At 38.1% G+C, this 22,140-nt stretch overlaps 1 protein-coding gene across 1 annotated transcript in view; it reads left to right on the top strand.

Moving 5' to 3' along the window:
* The window catches only part of mtor (mechanistic target of rapamycin kinase), an 87,493-nt gene that overhangs the window by 49,049 nt on the left and 16,304 nt on the right, over window positions 1-22,140 (top strand). The window contains exons 30-42 of the mRNA XM_086158976.1: window positions 1,721-1,860; window positions 5,329-5,429; window positions 6,118-6,233; window positions 9,620-9,697; window positions 10,229-10,336; window positions 13,814-13,939; window positions 15,108-15,239; window positions 17,500-17,615; window positions 20,204-20,321; window positions 20,840-21,037; window positions 21,414-21,514; window positions 21,669-21,765; window positions 21,951-22,049. Of these exons, the coding sequence (XP_086015102.1) occupies window positions 1,721-1,860; window positions 5,329-5,429; window positions 6,118-6,233; window positions 9,620-9,697; window positions 10,229-10,336; window positions 13,814-13,939; window positions 15,108-15,239; window positions 17,500-17,615; window positions 20,204-20,321; window positions 20,840-21,037; window positions 21,414-21,514; window positions 21,669-21,765; window positions 21,951-22,049 (1,530 nt within the window). The remainder of the gene's footprint in view (window positions 1-1,720; window positions 1,861-5,328; window positions 5,430-6,117; window positions 6,234-9,619; window positions 9,698-10,228; window positions 10,337-13,813; window positions 13,940-15,107; window positions 15,240-17,499; window positions 17,616-20,203; window positions 20,322-20,839; window positions 21,038-21,413; window positions 21,515-21,668; window positions 21,766-21,950; window positions 22,050-22,140) is intronic.

Genomic DNA, 22,140 nt, shown 5'->3' with positions numbered 1-22,140 from the left:
ACCAAGAAGCAAAAATACTGACTCTCTATCCAGTTCACACAATGTCTAGATTTTGCACTCCTTTTTATGTCTTTTTGCTGTGTATTTTTAAAGGGTTGGGACTACATTTTTGAGTGGTTAAAAGATCTAATGTCTTGTGCTAAAAAATACAAACAGTACGTGGTTGTGAGATCATTTAATTTCCTATAACTGTTTGTGTGACTTTTCACTGACTAAGTTGAAAGCACCAAATAAACTTTAATGAGCACTGATACTTATGTTGACCCAACATCTAAATAAACACAAAGTTGTACGAGTTGTAATGTGAAGGCAAATCTTTCATGTTCTGTTTTTACCTTTGTATTTGTCTTACATTTTTTACTGCATTCATTTTCTATGAATGTACATGGCGACAGCTCCCTATGTTTTCATGTTCTTGGTAGATGGAAATGATCCAGATATGAAAAAACTTAGAAGCAGCAGCCTCGGATTGGAAAACCATCACACAGTTTTTCCACATCAATTACATAAGAGGAAAATAACAGTTTTTGGTGCAAGCTCTGTTCCCTTCTCATACCAAAATTGCACCGTTTGGTAACTCTGGTTTCAGAGTTACGTGTCCATTATAACATTATTTTTGGCTATTGTTTTTTCACGTTCTAAGCTGTGCCTATGATAGCTGTAGAAATAATAAAGTCAGACCAATATATAAGAAAGGCTGATGATGGATAATTCATACATAATACGGAAATATTGATATAGCTCATTAAGTACCAGTTACTGTCTGGTACTTAGTACTTGGTATCTGGTACAAACTTAGTATCTGGCAGCTCCCTAATGCTGTTAACATATATACAATATAATAGATAAATTGGAATAGATTTTGTGGTGTTATTGTTATTATCAATTGGTTTGGCTGTTCAGTCAAAATCTGATCTAACTGTAAACCCTTATATGTACACCTTGTGATTTTACATTTTACAGTGGGTTACAATGTTATTGAAATTCTCACTCCAGTAAAGCCAGCTTTCAAAACTAAATGGGAGCATGTTTACACATGTGGGAGGGGAGAGAGCACTACTGAATGAATCATGAATATAAATACTTTTCACCAGTACTGACATTTAACGCAAATTAAAAATTCAAGAGCTCAGTGGTTACCAAGCTTTGTCCAGTCAGTAGTGCAAAAAGAACAGTTTTGTGTAGCATTTGTCTACTGTTTTTCAGGTTATTCTTATGAAGTGTTTTTTTTTTTCAGTCCAATTCATTTTTTTTAATTTCTTGTTTTTTCTCAAAAGTATGGCACAAGTAAAAAAGTAAAACTTGTTTCACTGTGCACTTCCAGAAATGTTGTTTATAGGGTTCTCATTCAAATTCATTCTCATTCAGCTTTAATTTGGGAATATGTATGGTCATTCACCAGTTAACAATCATCAATGAAACAGTTTATGAGACCTGAAAGCTTCAGGATTGGTGGTGTGTTTGAGCTTGTCATTTTGACCAGAGTTTAATCAATACTTAGATGAACAGTATTATAACAAAAGGAACACTGGTTTGTGTTTGACATTTAAAGTGTCACTTTTGAATCCCTCTCTGTCAAACATTTTAATTGTCAAGAAAATATGCAAGCTAATGCAAGTAAGTCCAGTTGTTAAAGTATATGCTCTGAATGTGCTGGTTAAATAGTCACACTATTTATTTTTCCTGTTTTTTCTGTTGCAACTGTCTATTTTAATGTTAGGAAATCCAAGCCACCTGGTATGAGAAGCTGCATGAGTGGGAAGATGCCCTTGTGTCATATGACAAAAAGATCGACATGAACAAAGAGGATCCAGAGCTCATCCTGGGCAGAATGCGCTGTTTAGAGGCTCTGGGAGAATGGTACGTTATTAGTCATATCCGTTTTGCTTTTGGTTGAAGTGCAAGCATTCTTTTGAATCAGTGTTCCACCCTTCTGTTAACAAATGTGTTTTTATTCTCATATAAACATTTACAGATGTATCAGAGTGTAATGTTTGCAGTCTGTATTCCTTGAAGTGTAATTCTTCAACTTATGAATGTATAATCCTCTCAAGTGATAAAATGGTGAAATTATTGGACCTGTCAGATGCCACCTTGATTCTTTTGGATAAACACTGAATCTATGGAAGTAGGTTTGCTGTGATCTCTTAATCTCCAACTCCCCATTCTTAGGCTGCTGGTCTGTAATAAATCTTGACATCAGACCTTTGATGAAGGGGTGAGAAGAAAAAGAATAGGGCTTTTTGTGTTGACTAAACCAATTAAATCCAGGAAATGAATTCGCCGGCATCCAACTGCCATCAGAGGCACAGCCACTCCAATGAAGTCACACCATAGCTGAGACACTGTAATGATTACCCATCTTCAAAAAGTATTTTCAAGAAAAAAGAAAGACATAAGATGGCCAAGAGCACCAAAAATGGCTTGCCACATAATCTAATGACACGAAGCAGATGCTAATCTACTTATGTAATCGTCATCCTTGTGCTATATACTTTTTTTTTTTCACAAGAAAGTGATTCAATAATTTCACATGAAAAAAAACTGTGAAGAGAGGCTTTGTGTTTATGTTTGCATGTGGCTGAGTAAGGGGATTATATAACACTTGAAAGGGTCAAAGGAGATTTTTGAGAACACATTGTTCCCTGTCAAGGTAAGCAATGTTACACGGGTCCTCCAAATAATAATCCAAAGCAGTTTTATGATTTAGGAGCAGCTGCACCAATAAGATAAATGTTTATGTCAGAAAAGCAGTCAGCACACTTGGTAGGTTTTATTGTACCTCTTTTCTTAAAATGTCAAACACAAGATTTGTGTTTATCACCAAGGGGTTAATATTTGCACTAGTGTTAACCTGATACTTTGTCTTTCAAATAATCAGATATATGAATTTTCCAAACCTAAAAAGATACAGATTATGGTACTATGTTGTGTTTTTGACTTTGATAGCTATACCATGTTTAAAGTAACACGGGGCACTGGCTTGGTGAAATTTGGATTAAACAGCACATGTTTTTTATTCCTCCCCGCCTTATCATTTTTACTCACTAGTCCTATGCCATATTAACAGAGTATGTTTCCTGGAACAAGTCATATTGCGAATTTGAATTTAGAGGATTTCTTGTCAGTCCCGTTCTGGCCACCTCCTGGTTCCGTTTGCAGCAGAGTGTGAAGCGTCCGAGATGAGGATCAGCACCTCCAAATATGAGACCATGGTACTCAACTGGAAACAGGTGGAATGCCCACTCTGAGTCGGGGAAGAGGTCCTGCCCCAAGTGGAGGAGTTCAAGTATCTTGGGGTCTTGGTCTTGTTCATGAGTGAGGGGAGTATGGAGCTGGAGATCAACAGGTGGATTGGTGCGGCATCTGCAGTGATGCGGACTCTGTACCGGTCTGTCATGGTGAAGAGGGAGCTGAGCCAGAAGGGAAAGCTCCCAATTTACCGGTCAATCTACGTTCCCACGATCACTTATGGTCAAGAGCTGTTTGTAGTGACCGAAAGAACAAGATCGTGGATACAAGCGGACGAAATTAGGTTTCTTCGCAGGGTAGCCGGACTCTCTAAGAGAGTGAGGGTTAGAATTTCGGTCATCCGGGAGGAGCTCGGAGTAGAGCTGCTGCTCCTTGGCATAGAGGAGTCAGATGAGGTGGCTGGGGCAACTGGTCAGAAAGCCTCCAAGGGGAGGTATTCCGGGCATGTCCATCTGGGAGGTGACCACGGGGAAGACCCAGGTCACGCTGGAGAGACTATGTCTCCAGGCTGGCCTGGGAACGCCTTAGGGTCCCCCTTAAGGCAGACCACTGCTCCACGACCTGACTCCGGATAAGCGGGGGAAGGTGGATGGATGGATGGGTGGATGGATGGATGTTTTCAGTCATTTGATGCCCTTACTTTTGAATAAAGAGGGTGGTGCAGCTTCATCTATCCCTGATGCTTCTCACATGCCTATGCAGGTCCGATGTAGATTACGTTTAGCTGCCTCATAGAACTTCCGACAGAGAGTTATCTGTATTGCTGCGCCCCCAGTAATCTGTGCCAGTCGACCACCTTTTATGACTTTTCACCGACGAAACTCAAAGGAAAAGTGGCTGAGGCACAGAGGGGAGAAACCCTTCTGATCCAACACTGCTCAATAGCTGAACCAGAATTTATCTTGTCAGGCCAACAAGCTGAAATAAACAAATAGAATCTGTTTTAGTGTCACACAACTTCAGTGTTATGTGTTTACATTTTTTATTCAACAACTGATTTTTTCTGCCTTTTTCTTTGAAGTTCTTTGAAGGGGTAGAGTTGTTTGCATTCTGTTGAATCTCCCAGGCTCTTTTTCTACTTGACTCTGTTTATTGGAGACTCACATACACTGCAGCTATTATGCTTGTTGTTTTCATGTTATACAATTGCCAGGCATCTGGAGAGTGGCTCCACCTCACTGACCTAAGTCTAAGCCTTTCCCTCACTTTTTCTCTGTGTCCCTCCTTCTATTTCTCCCTCTCATTGGAGCTCTCCTCAGCAGTCTGGAAAACATATGTGATAGGTTTGATCTTCTACAGGACAAGGCAGCACTGATTATTGTTCATGAAGTATTAGTCGTGGTTAGATGCACCTGACCCCAACAGGAACATTGGTCTGTTAGCTAGGACTGCTGTCAGTCAGTTTACTGACAGAAGACAGTTGTCTTAAAGATCAAGTGCAGAAAAAATTAATGGTGGATAATGTGAAATTAGGGCTTACCTTTAATCTGATTATTTTATCCTCAGCTGATGTGCTTTGGTATTTTCAGCGAATCATACTCTCAACTGTTGTTTGACATTACAAAAAAATACACATTTGGTACACAAGATATGGAAAGTAGAATAGTATTGTGATTGCAGACAACGTGTACAATGCAATGAGATTGATATCAGTGCTGTAAAATACTTAGTATAAAGTCAGTATAGGAAAAAAGGGACAGACTTCTCTGGAGTCCTCAAAGTAGTATGAAGGAAAGCTCATGTCGGATGAGAACTCAGCTCCATATGTATTGCTCTACCTCTCCGCAGTCTGTGAAATGTGATGCATAATTTACTGCTCGTGTATTCTCTATGTAGCAATAAGTAGAAACCTGCATGCACAGCTCTCTGAAACATTTCAAGTTAAAGTACACAATGATGGAACATTATTGTGTAACTGACCCAGTGTCTGATTCCCCGGGTTATAAAGGGTCCTGATAAAAGCACACTTTCCGATTTATTTGAGCTTGTGAGATCCATAAATTGTCATCACTTGGAACATGGAACCAAAATCCACCTGAATTTTGCTATATGAAATCTATGTGTTATGTTTTCCAGGGGCCAGTTGCACCAGCAGTGCTGTGAGGAGTGGACGCTGGTTAGTGAGGAAACCCAGGCCAAGATGGCTCGTATGGCTGCTGCTGCTGCCTGGGGTCTAGGTAAACATCCATACAAGATATCAATAAACAATAAAAAACAATTAATTGGTGGATATTAAACTAAAGAAAAATTGAAATCGATAAATGGTTTTATTCATTTTCACAAACAAGGTAAGAGGAGCTCAGAGAATACATTATACTTGATGACTTCAAAGCATCTTACACTGTATGCACAAATTAAAATTTCTCTTCATAGTGTTTTGTCAACAGTGAGAAAAGGGCTTCATATAATGATGCCATTTCACATATTATAACCTCACTTTGTCTCATTCAACAATATGGTCACACTCAGCATTAATTTTAGTTGTACCTTGTGCAAGATCACCCTCAGATAACCAAATGGAAATAGCATCTAGCCATAACATTGACAAATCCTAACATGCAACAGTGGAGAGCATGGATCAGAAGCAACCCCTGAGGTTTGTGGTCTGTGGTTTGATTTTTCAAGTCGGTCTTGATTCATGAGAATATACCTAAGCAGGAAGCCTGTCTGTCTGAGCACTCTGGGGATCTTCATTCTTCATTCTCTGCCTCTTTATGAATATAAACTTACGTAACATTGGTTATAGGTTAGGTTCTTTAAACATATTTTTAAGGCCCCCAAAAATTAACGGCATACTAATTTTAAAATATGTTTAGAAACTTGTGTGAAGTTGTCCTGGTGCATGTTCCCTATTTGTTTTTCCAGGGCATTGGGACAGCATGGAGGAGTATACATGTATGATCCCAAGAGACACACACGATGGAGCTTTCTATAGAGCAGTGCTAGCCCTGCATCAGGATCTTTACTCACTGGCCCAGCAGGTGAGCAGTCGTCTGTGCTGCGCTCATTATACAGTACACTGAAAGTCCATGTTTTTAGAAGAAATCTCATAAAGACATGCCATGGGAATTTACATAGTCAGACAGCTTCTGGAATTGTCATTAGTCTGTATAGCACTGTGTAAGAAGTTAACTGCATTAGATATCAACACTGCAAAGACATATAAATATGTCTTCACCGCTATTCCAGACATGATCAAATCCTCTCATCAGTTCAGACTTTTTATTTAATCAATTTTTAGAAAATGAAAACGTTTCATGCAGAGGTTTTTATTTTGATACTTCTCTGGTAGATCAAAGTTATGTAACTTTTGACATTCGCATTCGAGGGTCCACTCTCGAAGAAGGAAGGTACCTGATACCCATCCTGCCTGGTGGAGGTCAGGGTGTTATTTTCTTATTTGAAGAAGGTTTGGGAAAATAGATGAGCTCATGTTTTTTTTTCAACCTGAATGCTTGCACTTATAACAAACACAAGTTTAAGCATTGACACCAGTAAACACCTGCTCCTCCAATTTCCCTCGACTCATCAACCAGCTCTCCCTTTCACTGCAAAGCCCTCGAGACGTGCTCTCCGTGCCCCTTGGTCCACTGACAGCCCCCTCCCTCAAATTGTAAGATCAGATCCAGGTGTGGCCTGTAGGATTCTGAATCAACTGAACAGGGAAAGCAGACTTTTGACTCTCACCAACAATGGGGCCGCTCACGGTGAATGATGATGTAAAATGAAAAGCAGATGGAGCAAGGGTGAAAGCTTAAATGTCAACATGAGCTCAGTCTAGTCTTCCGGATGTGGTTGGTAATCCCCACACTTAAGTCCTTTTGATTCCGTGGGGCTGGGTCTTTCCTCTCTCTCTCTACCCCCAACAACCAGACATGTGCTTCGGGAGTCTCAGCAGGCGTCTGTGTGAAAGGTTTGAGGTTGCTTTGGTTTGTAAATCCTGGTGTTTTGTCTGTTCTAGTGATGATGTATGCACACAGCATTTATGTCCCCCACAAGGAAGCAGTGATCTGTAATAATATTCATGATATAACCACTATTGTAATATTTGTACTATTTATAAATGTGCTTTAAAGCCTGTTTTTCCCTTAGCCAGACAGTTTTTAGTAGTATTGTGTTAGATTTTGTATTTGGCATGTTACATATGCGTAGCATGACATTACTACACTGTAAAAAGAGTGGACTTCTACTTATTCGAGTAGGTGCATTTAAGCAATAGAATCGAGGGAAGAGAATAAGTGGCCAGCACCTTTAACATATTGTGATCCAAAAGGTAGACACTACATTTATCAGGAGTCGTCTGGACTGCACATTTCCAGTGAGGCCCCCATGCAGTTAGTCAGGAGTAAACAGAACCATAAATGAGGCTATAAAAAAGCAGCCTCATTGTCACCTCATCCCAGCCGCCCTCCCACAATCTCACCTCTTGTTGGGCATGCTTGAAGAGGTCTTTTGGCACGCTATTCCCTCCTTACCTCCCTGCAAAAAAAACAATAATTGCTGGGAGTTGGTCTAAAACAGCTGTGTCCTGGCCTCAGATATTTTCCTCAGTCATCCTCCTTTATTTTACCCTCCCGCTAATAACAGTTCCCAAAAACATTACTGGTGGAAGCCCAAGAAATCAACACACTCTCAGCCATGCTTGTCCTACTTGCTGCTTTGAATGAAACCTTTCCACCCCTGAGGGTCCTCTCTGATGATGGAATATATGAATGCTCTAAGTCAATATGGTGTCATTTTTTTTACATTTTTTATTATCAAGTAAAATAGAACAATACAAAATATATTGCAGGCTATAATTCATTTGTTTCAGAGCAGTGACAGCTCCCATTTCAATTATTTATTCTTAATCATCTCACATTCTATCACCTATTTTGGGGCATGGGGTGTAAATACCTCTTTATACTTCCCCACCAAGCTTATCAATTGTTTGACATTCCCCCCCCCCCCGAAAAAAAAGACCAGAATTTTCAGCTTAATGATGTCTGTACTTTTTTACGTTTGCAAGAGAAAGAAAAATGAAATTTCTATACAAGCATTAGATTCTTGAGCTGTGACTGTTGCAATGTTAGCAATTGATAGCAATTCCATATGCTACCTTGCTGTTGGGACCAGCTGAAAGTTAATGGAGTAAAAGTTGTAGATTCTAGGCTTAGCTTGCTTAAAAATTAAGAAGAAAATATACCAATCACAGAAGAGGTTTCATTTCATTCATAAGTGGTGCAAACTCATCCTTCATTTGTTAGTTGTCTTTTGACCGTATTCATATCTTTAGTATTTAATTGTGAGTTTTGTGACATTGGGCAAACTGAATCACGAGATGACTGTGTCATTACACCACCAGACAATAACGTGTGGGCTCTGGGCTGGTAGCATCCATAACATATATCAGGTAAATGGCGCTAGAGAAGTATTTTCTAGAAATTGCCTTTAGACAATTTTTTGTGATGACAATGATGCAAACTCGTAGATTGATGCATGCGTTTATGCCTGTAAATGCATATAAATTACCTGCATGTAAACAGACTGTTTTATGAGAGAGAAAGAGGCAGAGAAGGCAAACCCTGTGTCTAACATTTACTATTTCCTCTGGGAAAGAATCTTCTTTTCAGAAAGATTAGTTAAAAAGGTACCATAGAGTAATGACTAAGTCTCAATGGACATTAGTAATGGAAAAAATAAGACAAATGCTTTATTATGATGCAGCATGTTCTTTTCTTTATTTTATTTTATTCATTTTATTTTATTTTTTATTTCATTGAAACCCATAGTAAAACTGTTAATGTCTGACTTTTCAATACTACTGGCTTTAATAAAATAGCCCTGGGACCCATTAAATATCAAGTTTCAGTATCCACAACTAAGTTACATAACTTTCACACTGTTGCTCTCAACAGTTCATATTTCTCTCCTCCTCAAACACTTTGCACTCAGCAGTCTATCAAACCATTTTACTGCACAAGAAGACATTCTAGGCCTAGTCACACAAATGTATTACCATTGGCTGGATTTAGTTACTAGGGTGGGAGCAGTAAGTGTTAAGGACACATTCCCTCATTTTCAAGAGTTTTATAGTCTGGGATTGGGCCAAGACACAGATGGTCCTCAGTCAAAATATTTTAAGGAGAACAAACGTCACGAAAGATTCGGGATTTTGGCTGTATTTGCCACAATGTTTATAAGAAGCAACCGTGATGATATTTCCATTTAGGGACAATTTAGTCAGGTCATGTATAAAACCAGGTTTATTTTAAATCTTCAGCCCCCCTCCCCCGCATCGCAAATGAGGATTATTTACTTTGTTGTGGTATCGTAAACTACAATATTTAAATTATAAATCACACTGAGTGTTTCATTTGTCTTTTAGTGTATTGACAAAGCCAGAGACCTCTTGGATGCTGAGCTGACGGCCATGGCTGGAGAAAGCTACAGTCGAGCCTATGGAGTAAGTTTTCTTTTCAGAAAGCTAGAAAAAACATTTGCTTGGATGGAGTAATATCGGGTGTATTACTCCATCCCAGCAAATGTTTTTGAAGCAGTGATTTGCTGGCTTGTAAGGCAACATGATTAATATATACAGTGGAGAGGGGCCATTACTTCTCTATCTGTGATTTTCTATCTGTAAATGTGGAATTCTCAAGGCACCATTTCACATCAGTTGTTGAAACCTGACAGGAGTGCTCTTCTCATACAGATGTCAGGTAACATTGATCTGGTTGATTTAGAAGTGCATATTGTAGCTGTTCAGTGTGAAGATTGATTGCAGATAAACCTCAGCTGGTGTCTAAATCCTGGACTTTTGCACAACGGCAGATGTGCATAAAACATCACACAGACACGACAAGATGTTCTTTGACTGACTCCACCCAGTCACACAGTGATGGAGCCGCTACACGGTCATTTTCAGGAAGCTTTGTTACGTTGTTAATCTAAAATATGAATTGACAAATATCAAAGTTTGTTTTTTTTTTCCCAGGCCATGGTGTCATGCCAGATGCTGTCAGAGCTTGAAGAGGTGATCCAATATAAGCTGGTGCCAGAGAGGAGGGACATCATCAGGGAAACGTGGTGGGAAAGGCTTCAGGTAACCTCAGCATTTTAAGCAAACATACACCCAAAAACTTGCAAAGGCTTGCCTATCATGTAAATTTGTTTAAAGTGAAGGTTAATTTTTGACTTTGAACATTAATGTTTTACATACAGCCATGACTTGCACATTTACTTTAAAGAAAGACAAAATAACTCCTAATGATGATTTCTGCATTGATCATACAAGCTGTTATTTCAAACTGCATGTGAAATTTTGAATATACAATATACATGGTATACATTAATCATTTCTAGTCCAAGTTCAATATACATTCAGCTCAGGAAAGACACTCCAATACAATATTGTTTTTCAAAATGCATTCTAGTGTAATTGACCTTTAGAAAGTACAGTTGTTACACTACAAAATCAAGAATTTTTAAGCCATACTTAAACATTATATTCCAAAAAAATATAATATAATGTAATCGGAGAACAAATACTAGCAAGATTTTTGTACAAATTGTACAAAGCACAATGTCCGAAGACATTTTGTCTCGCTGAAACCCCGCTTTTCAATGGATTGTTTGCTTTGAAATTGAAATTGAAGTTGAAATTGATCTCATAGTTAGCACTATGATTCTTTTCCACATTCATGCTCTTTAAAGGATGTTATGTCTGAATGCTAGTTTTAATTGCCATTATGTGTAAATATTGAGTAAGTCTTACCTGTTCTTTGTCCCAGTTTTTTTTAAATCCTCTTGGAGCAGTCATTGGCACTGTAATTTATTATAATAATTTCAGATATTGAATTACATTGCTCCAAACGCAGTTTAATGAGACATTAGGCCAGGGAAAACAGTCATGGGTTGAGAGGGAAAAAACCTTAGAATATGAGACAAAGACCGATAGTTTTAAGATAACAGAAGACCAACTTGTCCAAAATTGCCTTACGTTTTTACAACTGAATTAAATGTGTTTTTCAAAAGATCCAATATTATCTGCATGTGTTGAAAGGAAAAAAGGCATCACTTCAGCCAACAAACCCAAGAGTGAGCCACTCTGTTTAATGCAGTCATATACTGTAAATGACTACTTACAAACATCCCTGTTTCCTCTCCTGCTTCTGAAGTCCTACTCAGATTTTCACTTGACATTTTGGAAAATCCTCTTCACCTTGAGTGCACAACTACACTGTATTTTCCACTTTGACTACCTGACACAGAGCTTCACTATGGAGTTTACAAAGCCAAATACAGAGTGCAAAGCCAAACAGCACTGAGGTACTTTTGGAGTCACACAGCCTCTCTGACATGACACTTGGTTACTATGAAGGACTGAAGCTGGAAAAAAAATCAAGATTTAATATATTAAATATTGTACATAGACTTTAAACGAATCAAGAGCATTATTTACGATTACCCTTTACACCGTCTTTAAAAAAGAAGCATGACTATACTTTTTGAGGGAATAAAAGTTAAAGTATAGCAGTTTTGTATGCCTTTTGCTTTTTGTTTTTTCTTTCTTTTTTCATTTGTTTGACTTTTATAGTAGAGAAAAGCATTTTTTGTATGTTGATCAAAGCTTGATACTAGTCAGATCCAAGACCTTCAAAATCTACAAGAAGCTTTTTTTTTGTACATAGAATCGTTTTTTGTTTGATAATGACATCCAATTCATTTCCTTAAAACTATTTAAAAGCCTTTTCGGAAAACCTTTCCAAAAATGTAAAATCCCTCTCAGATCCAATGTACATTTTCCAGTCATGAAAGACTAGTCTTGCTTTTGGATCCAGAGGTGTCATTTCGAGCAAACAGACAGGGCCTGTAATGCCAGTGCCAGAGCTGCTGGACTTGACAGGTTTTCCTCTTTCAGTAATGATTTATTTTAAGCTGACCTCACACATCTGTAAAGGAGTCCGTGTCCCACTCCTTTACAGGTTATTTTTCGCCTCTGCCAGTTTCATCAAAGAATTAGTGGTATGCCAGAGGATGAGTGATGAAAATGTCCCCCTTGAGAATTAGTCTGCATTTAAATCTGTTCCCCATGTTGCTGCTCGAAATGATCGATCTTCTAATCCCTCTTTACCTGGGCCCTGAAAGATCTTGAATACGGCCCATGAGGATTCTTTGCATTGACTCTGCCTTTTGTTTCCACATTTGGGGGACAGGAAGGGGGTGGGTTCATGACTTTGGAAATGTTTGACAGTACCCTCTTCTGCAGTGCTGTATCTGATTTTACATTATAAGCGTTTGACTGTGTCTAGTTGACAGAGGCTCTTGAGCCAAGACTGTATTTCGTTGCACTCTAATCCATCTCTTCTCTGAAATTGATTAAATATGAATGTTTTTATAAATCCTAAATTTATAAAATATATTTTTCTCTTTTGGGGGGTGTCATTGATTTTTTTATATATTTCTCAGAAGAGCTGATGCTACTGTGTGCAGTACAATAATATTATCATTTCATGAGATCATATCAAAAACCCACAATCATCAGAGACAAAATGAAAGCACAGGATTTATGCCACTTACTGGTATTATGGCCTCTCAGACATCATCTGGCCACCTTTTGGTTTAAATCATGAAGGTTATGCTTTTTTGGCATGATTCTAAACCAGTGTGCCCATATGACGCACCTACTTTTTCTAATGAATTCCTTCTTGGGCACTTTCTGTACTGTTGTTAACTTTTTTTTTTACATTTTTTGATTTTTATTTTTGTATTGAATTGTTGGAGGGCTTCTTAAAGTTAAGTACACTGGATTGGCTTGGATTTTACTTAAGTATTTGCCAGGTTTGTTTTGTTTTGTTTTGTTTTGTTTTTTTGTTATTTAGACCAGAACAAACTATTGTGGACTCAACTTTGTGAAATGTGAGTTTTAACATTTCAAGTTGTGCATACAGGTTTTACAAGAACTTTTGCTGTTTTTTTCCTAGATATAGTATGGAGCAGAGTAAGACGGGCTGTGAAATAAAAGGTCAATGCCTCATGGAAAAAGGCTTTCAACTATTAAGTCATTGAAATACACAAAGAGCCTTTTTACTATGCAACCTAACATGGCTCTTTCTTGTTGCAGTATGTATAATTATAATCAACTTACATCTGAATTGCTTTACCTAGTCTGTTTGTATTCTTTGTCTAAATTCAGTTGAAATTCCACTGAGAAGATTTTTTTCATTATCTGGATTCTCAGTTGTCAGTGTCAACTGCCTTTCGACACCATGTTTATCATAGTGATTAGATTGAGACTGGGGTTAAAAGAAGGTTTAATAGATGTTGTCAAGGATTTGTTCTTCAAAATATCCATGTGTAGACATGTGTATGGGTTTTTCTGGCACGTGAATCTGCACTCACGTGTGAGGTTGTTGAAGACATAGACCACTGGTTGTAATAGTAGCCTCCAGGGTTTTAAATGTATGGCTTGCTCATATGTTCATTCTCTTTAATGGAACAAGTAGGTGCTTCTCATGAAGGGAGTAACAAAGGGGTAATTCATCTATCCCTCCTTTTATGTTACTGTGTTTTTCCACAGGGTTGTCAGCGAATTGTAGAGGACTGGCAAAGGATTCTGATGGTCAGATCACTGGTGATCAGCCCCCACGAGGACATGAGGACTTGGTTGAAGTATGCCAGCCTCTGTGGTAAAAGTGGACGTCTGGTCAGTACATTTAATGAAAACAGCCCTTTTCACTAATTGATCATAAAGCAACACATTAATCATGGTAGAATTTGATAAAATTGAATGGTCAAGCTCATTATAAATGACAATTGCAGAACTGAATACCTTCTATGATAAATGAGAATCTAGAAAGAAAACAAGGTCTGCTTTACTACCTCAAAAGTAGAGACTAAAAGCAAAGGCAAGGGAAAGGTGATACCTTTTGTTTGAATGAAGTTTTAAAATTGCCAAGTTACCACAGTTATATAAAAAACACAATAAAAGTCGGTGCTGATTTCACCTCTGACCCCAGTACTCTACATTAAACTCAGAGAAAGTTATCCAATATACTGTTCATTTTCAGGTGGGGTCTCCTGTTTCCCCAAACAAAAGTTTACTTTAGCAATCAGAATGCTGAAGTATAAAAATAATCACAATTTGTCAAAGGTCCCTTCAGTATTCTTTGACCCAATTGTGAGTAATAAAGTATGAACACGTTTCATTCTGGAAGAATACCAGTTTTGATTTAATCACTCCTGTCAAATGGAAAAGATGAGTCAAACTGTCAGTTAAGTGCTACTATGAACCCCAGCCATGACATTTAGCCTCACTTTAATCCATATTAAATTGCCCCAGATGAATGTAAGACAGAAACCTTAATCACACTGTTTAGAAATCTTAATTCATATAATTAAAGCTGTGCAATTTTCCATATTTTACTTCACTGTTACTCAATTTATTACAAAGTGTTGCAAGGGAAAGTCAAATCTTCTTTCTGTTCATGTTTTTAAAACACAAAGTTGACTGCAGGAATCACTTTCGATGATGTAACTTAAAAGACGTGATTAGTGGCAAACATGGCCGGGCATGTGGAAAAAATGAACCCTTTTAGAAACAGTTTGTTTACCCCCTTTCTTTCTTTCTTTTTAAAAATTCCGTACAACATAACCACTTCTGTTTTTCATTGATTATTCATGCTTTACTCAAAATTCTTCTCATAGGCAGTTATGTAATCAAGCTCTGTTGGACCTTAGGTTGCAGAATTATCCCTTTCAAACGGATGTAATCTAGGTGCTGCTTTTCTCATGAGCTATTTTGTTCCTATTGCCATGAATTGGTGCCCCTCCGGCCAGCCATTTATTTTCATTCCATTGCCCTCTACCCACAGGCATTGGCCCATAAGACCTTGGTCCTCCTTCTTGGTGTTGACCCCTCCAAACAACTTGATCACCCTCTGCCTACAGCTCATCCACATGTCACGTATGCTTATATGAAGTATATGTGGAAGAGTACACGCAAGGTAAGAGATAGCCAGCATGTGACCAGATGATGGACTGACTATGAGTCATCCTACAATATGTGACAAAAATATGTGCACATATTTAAATGATTATTCTTTCTAAGTTTGGAAGTATTATGCACCAGTATATAATTTCAATTAAAATAAAGACCAGATTGACATCCATAGCAACAGCACCAACAAACAAATATTTATAAAAGAGATTCAGATTCACCCTATCATGCCCTACATAATAGGGTTTAAGTAATCGCTTTGCACTTATTTGCCGAACTGTTTATTTGATTAGTATTTATTTATGTGATCATTTTCTTACCACTGGGTAGGTGGAGGTAAATCAATGAGGGAGGGCTTTTTACTTTTAACTCTGGGGAGGGTAAGGTCTTTGTCATGCTTCATGCTTTGTCATGTGATGCATATATCCACAGAGCTTAGTCTATTTATTGATAAATATGAATCTAAGGTTTCAAGTACCTCTTGAAAATTTTGTGTTGAAATTGGGATTTCTATTTATTCAGTAATCAACAGGACAAAACTGTCAACCAAGTCACTATAAATATCCTTAGATCTTCAGTTTGATATTTAAAATGTGTGGATAGAAAATAGGAAATTAACCTGTGTACCAAAGCATCTTTAAATATGCAATATCTTTTAGAAATTAAACAATTTAGACAACATATATTTTCAGAATATTTTAAGAAAATATTGGTCATTTTGAAACTCAGTTGTTATTTAGGTTTCCCTCAAGATGATTTAGTTAGATTATTCTCCATCAAGGTCATGTACTGGTAGTTCCAAATGTGAGGTAGCCATTATGCTTCAAATGGATAGGCTGTCTTCAAAATAGGTCTTCTAAAATTTGTATTGGGATTGTATTGTATTTAGTACTTTTGCAAGAGGGATTCTTTTCCCTCTGCTGTCAAAAATCCAGCACAGGAAAACCCATCAAACTTCCTACTATGAGCAGTGGTGACCTTACATTATACTTAGTTTCACATTACATGCTACTAGAGCAGCATGGGACTGCACTGCACTGCTCAACCCAGAGCCATTTGTCCATCATGCAAATATGCACACGTTCACATTAACTATATTACATATGGTACCCCCCTGTCACCCCCTGAGCACACATAAACATACGCACATTTATTGCCAGGTGTTGAATGGTGTCTGTGGAACCAGAATACAGGTCTCATTAGGGGGCTTAGGTAAGTGTTAGTATAAGCTTAACTGCATTTCACTGCTAAACTTGGACTTTCAATAGTCACATTTGTGTGCCCAAACACTCAGACTCACTTACACTGCTGGAAATTGTCCCACCACTGTATTTGGTGTTTGTAGGTGATACCAGTTCAAACTGTGGTGTTCAATTGTTGATCGCAAATATTAGTAAATAGTAAACAGTCTCCCTTATATAGCACTTATATAGCGCATCACCTTGTGGCTTCAAGGCGCTTCCCAATGGATTGCAATTACACATTCACATCACACAAACTCACCCATCAATGGTGGCAGAGCTGCCATGCAAGGTGCTAACCAGACCATCGGTGTCAATGTGGGGTTCAGTGTCTTGTCCAAGGACACTGTGGCAGAGGAGAGCCTTCTGGTTGGAAGATGTCTGCTCTACCAATGGAGCCACAGCTGCCCTTAAGTAGAAAAGGCAAAACCTACTATGATTTTCTGATTTTGATGTCAAACTCTTCACACAGTATTTCAAAAGTAATAGTTTATAAGTGGTCATTGTTTTGCTGAAGCTTGATAGTAAAAAGAACCACTACCCTGCTGAATTTCATATTTGGTGCTTATGCTTCATATTCTACATGATCCATTGGCTTCTTGGTATGTTCAGATCAGATCACAGCATGCCATAGAGACCTTTAAGGTTAAGTACCGTGACTGCACAGTTAGACTGGCTAGATACAGAATAAGGAGTTCCACAGTGGGCTGGGACTCCAGGAAATGGATATGTATTGAAAAAGACATTGCAGGCTCCGTATCAGACCAGACATTTGGCTCTGTAGAAGAAGTAAGCTGCTTATGACAGCTAAATTAACCTGAAATGATGAGAAGATAAATGCCTGGTAACCTCAGTCTAACAGAGAATAGATCATGCATTTAGTGATGTCATATTGATTTCAATCTGCCAAACAAATAAATTCCTTTCATTTAGCCTAAATACCGGTACTCAGCAGCCGTTGATGTTTTTGTCTGGTTATGCTTGTTTTTTTTTTGTGTGTGTGTTCACGTGTGCCTTTGCCCTCAGATCGATGCCTTCCAGCACATGCAGCAGTTTGTGCAAGGGATGCAACAGCAAGCCCAGCACGCCATTGCAGCTGAGGATCAGCAGCATAAGCAGGAGCTTCACAAATTGATGGCGAGGTCTGATTTGAAATTGTACTACCACTTTTTCAGTTAAATCAAAAAATTAAATTTTGACAAAACTCTTAGAAAGTGTTGCAATGCTTTGATTATACCATTAAGATAAACACATCAAATGTGTTATTAGATAGTATATATTAGCTGAAATCCACCTTATAGATGCATATGATTAAAATGATTAGACTCCGTATCACCCGGGATTAAGGAGTTTCATGGTATTGTTTAATTTTCTGCTGGAAAGAGGTTCAGATATTACAGCTTTACTTGAATTTTGCAGTCCCATGTCAGGTAACCATTAATCATACTAATGAGTCCTCTTATGACACTTATGACTGCATTACTTTGATTCTTGGCACATGTCTCAAGCCAATGTTCTTAAGGGAAAGTTAAAGTAATGCACAATTTGTCAAAATCACAAGAGGCAATGCCTGTGTGTCATCCTGGCTGGGCAATGTAACCTGTTATTAGTAAAGACAAGGGAAAAAGAGGTAAAATTTCACGCCCTTACTTTGAATGTAATTACATTTAACAAGATACACTGGTTATAATTTCAGTGTTAACATGAAAATCAAGAACACACAAAAACAAATCAAGACTACCTTTGTGTTCTTTCTTGAGCTTTAGCAGATGGTTCTCCAGATAGAAGAGGACATTGTAAAAGTTTTTTGACTTAAACAATTATGTAGGTGATTCTATAAGCTTTTGTTCTCCTCCGATTGTGTGACCGTATCTCTGCAAAGTTGAATTTTGTTGGACCTTTAGAATAATGAAAAAACAAAGTCTTGCTAGATAAGCCGCAACCCTTTTTTCTCTCCAAGCTGAGGTTTTGACGCTGTTCCAATATCATTTATATGTTGCAGTTTCAAGAGATGTGGTTGGCTGGTGGCTTGTAAGCCAAGTAGGGAGAATGCATCAGAACCTTACATGCTTTCATGTAGGTTTGTATGTAATGCACTTAGGCACTTAAACCCTTCAAAATAGAGATTGAGTATCTCCCTAGCCCAATAGTTATATGATAACTATATAAAATATATTATAAAAAACATGCTGTACAATCTGATATGCTTGATAGCCTTGATTTACCCCAACACATTGGCAATTATTAAATTTGATTTAGATTGTCCATACACTCCTAGATATTAAAAAGCTGATAACTATTATGCATTTTTATGCATTCATGGGTAGAAAGTCATATACTTGATACTTAAAAGAAGCGTTTGGACTTTTCTTTTCATTGTTTGCTTGAATATTGGAGAGGTATTTCCTCCAGACTTACTTGTGCGTAAGCACAAGGCACTTGCAGCGTTTTCCATATATATATATATATATATATCTTACATGACAACAGTATGCACATAATGTAGTTGGAAAAAAAAAAGTATCTTCCAGAAATTTGCTGAGGAATGCATGTTAGTGAGAACACCTGTCTAATGTCAGTCAGGATGGCTGTTTTCTCCAAACATGCTGACACACTTTCATGAATACAGGTCGGCCGTGAGGTATATGGAGCACACCTGGATTATTCAGACACTCAAATCTACAAAATCACATACACTGTTCTTTTCCTCACCTGTGCAATCTTGTGTAATTTCACTGCTATTTTGCTTAAGTTCAGTGGCCCTAGTGTCTCACATCTAAACAAACATGGTGTTTCAACATTCCCGGACACCCTTTCCTCCCCCTGCTCTTGTCCCAAAAGCTCAACCTATTAACACTTTTCTGCGGTTTGAGGAAACTGTTTGACATAGACGCATTGAAGCCAAACTGAATACTTGCATGGAAAAGCACTTTGATGAAATTACGTAATCCCAAAGGACAATTTTTTTGAGGGAAATGCAAATTGTATTCAGACCGTTGATTAACTTGACGACAAATCCTGCACAGTTTATTTTAGTTGTTCTCATTCTAATGATTCATTCATTCCACACTATGCTTTGTCTGTAAACATCTGTGTCCAAGACTCATAGATCGATAGATAAAGCTGAGTCAACCCACTATATTGTAGGAAAAAAAGGAAAGTAGGAAAATGTTTAATTAAAAATCTCTGGTTGTACTTCCAGATCCTTTCTGCAAGTGCATAGCTAGTCTGAGTGGTGACATATCTGGTCATGGTCCAAATGATTTTCCAGTGTCTTGTATTATTATCTTTCCTTTTGTTATCTGTCCATTGTTTGGTCTGAGTGTCACTTTTAACTCTTTATCCACACTAAAATTATTAGCATGGCAATAAATATAATTAATCCTGTTATGACTTTTATGATGGGTGGATTTAATTTCATTTTGTAGTAATGTAGTCTTTTCGTCACCAAACTTTTCAGTGCAGAGCTCTAATAACAATCGAGGCAGTTATAGCTTCCAGTGATTTTCTGTCTTTTTATGAGTCTTAATATTCTCTGCTGCACCATATTGATTAGGTTGGCTCACCACCAGTTGGGTTTTCTATAAATGAAGTTTTAACTTAATTGAAGTGTAATTTTATATACATTATGAATATTGTGCACATGCATAAAAGTGTTTGTTCTGCTGTTGCTGTTCTATATTACTGTCAAAGTGAGTGTGACCCTTAGTCTTTGTTTTGCTTTTTGAAGATGCTTCCTGAAGCTGGGTGAGTGGCAACTCAGTCTCCAGGGTATCAATGAGAGCACCATCCCCAAGGTTTTGCAGTATTACAGCCATTCTACTGAACATGACCGAAACTGGTATAAGGTCAGTCACTCCCTTCAACTCTGAACGTTCATTTTCTGACCTCTGACTACAGTAAAATCCCTGCTGTATCAGCAGTAATCTTTACATAAATGTATCACAAGGGACACATTTGGTTCCTTTAATTAGCCTTGTTAAACAAATGCGCCTTAAAAGTTGTTTGTTTTCAGTTCTTTTGGCTCTGCATGAATTGTATATTTCATTACCAGATTATTACACTTGTTTTACCTTCTGTGATGTGGGATGGGAGGGGCACGGAATATCTCTGCTGACGAATACATGGTTGTTTGTATTTTCGTCGCCCTCAAGTTCCTCATCCATCCTCACCAATTATCATCACCTTTCAACCGTTTAATAGCTTGTTGAATAATACAGCAAGCTTACACATATATTTGGATCACAAAATTACAGCGCCCTAAGATAACTTTCTCCCTTACTAAACTGGAAAATGACATCATTAATAAACATGGAAGTTATTTTCGGCAACTTATTTTCATTAAGCTTGTGGCATCCTCTGGCAGGCTTGGCATGCCTGGGCAGTCATGAATTTTGAGGCAGTGCTGCACTACAAACACCAAAATCAAGTGCGAGATGAGAAGAAGAAGCTGCGGCATGCCAGTGGTGCCAGTGCAAACAGTGAAGCCAGCAATAGCGACAGTGAGGTCGACAGCACTGACCACAGTCCTGTGCCCTCCCCAGGCCAGAAAAAAGTAAATGAGGTAAGCACAACAGAAAGAGCCACATGAAGAATTGAGCAACATTCATACCTTTCTACACCAGCCCATAACTTTGTTCATTTTACGTACAAAACAAATTTTACATTAGCTCTACAGTGTTTAAAATGGTCACATCTCTGCCACACAACATGCTGCTCTTCATCCAGAAAACATTCTCTGATCACTTTTTTAATGTATGACTTCACAGTATTTTTGATCTTCGACCACTGAATGTGACCAACGCATGGACATTTACATCTTGAAACACTCATTTCAAGACCTTTATTCAACAATGAAGTTCTGAAAGTTTGTTTAATTTATTTTAGATGTAGATTATTCTTTCTCAGTGTGTAAAATCTTTCCTGCTGTCTCTCCATAGGACCTCTCAAAAACATTGCTCCTGTACACAGTTCCTGCTGTTCAAGGTTTCTTTCGTTCCATTTCCCTGTCTCGAGGCAACAACCTGCAGGACACTCTAAGGTGAGGGAAGTTACTGTATCAAACAGCAGGCACATGCTCAAACCATTGAACAGCAATAATACTCCAACAACAGCCCTGGTATATGTGAATAAAAGGCCCTCTAGTGGTTGACAGGCAAGCTTACATGACCATCACAAATTCTTGTGCCGCTTAGGGTTCTGACTTTATGGTTTGACTATGGTCACTGGCCTGAGGTGAACGAGGCCCTGGTTGAGGGCATCAAGACCATTCAAATCGACACATGGCTACAGGTAATACCTGTAGATTATTTTTCACGAATATAAGAAAATGCTTTTTTTTTTTCCTCATCACATGTATAAATACACTGTAGTGATTTGTTCCTGGTTTGCTGAACATTTATTTTTCACAAGCATTGTATTTTTGTATGTGACTGTGTGTATCTAGCCATAAATGAATTTTGTGTTCACCTCTGCAGGTGATCCCACAGCTCATAGCTCGAATTGACACCCCTCGGGCCTTGGTGGGCCGCCTCATACATCAGCTCTTGACAGACATTGGACGGTATCATCCCCAAGTGAGTCTACATGCACAGCTTTTATTTATTCAACAATATCCGGTCCTAAGTATAACAGTTTTTCTCATCACACTTAAAGTTTCAATAACCA

This window comes from Fistularia commersonii, chromosome 14 (genome assembly GCF_037954325.1).
Source record: "Fistularia commersonii isolate RoL2024-O1a breed Wild chromosome 14, RoL_Fcom_v1.0, whole genome shotgun sequence".
Lineage (NCBI taxonomy): Eukaryota > Metazoa > Chordata > Actinopteri > Syngnathiformes > Fistulariidae > Fistularia > Fistularia commersonii.
This window is presented reverse-complemented; position numbering and strand designations above follow the sequence as displayed.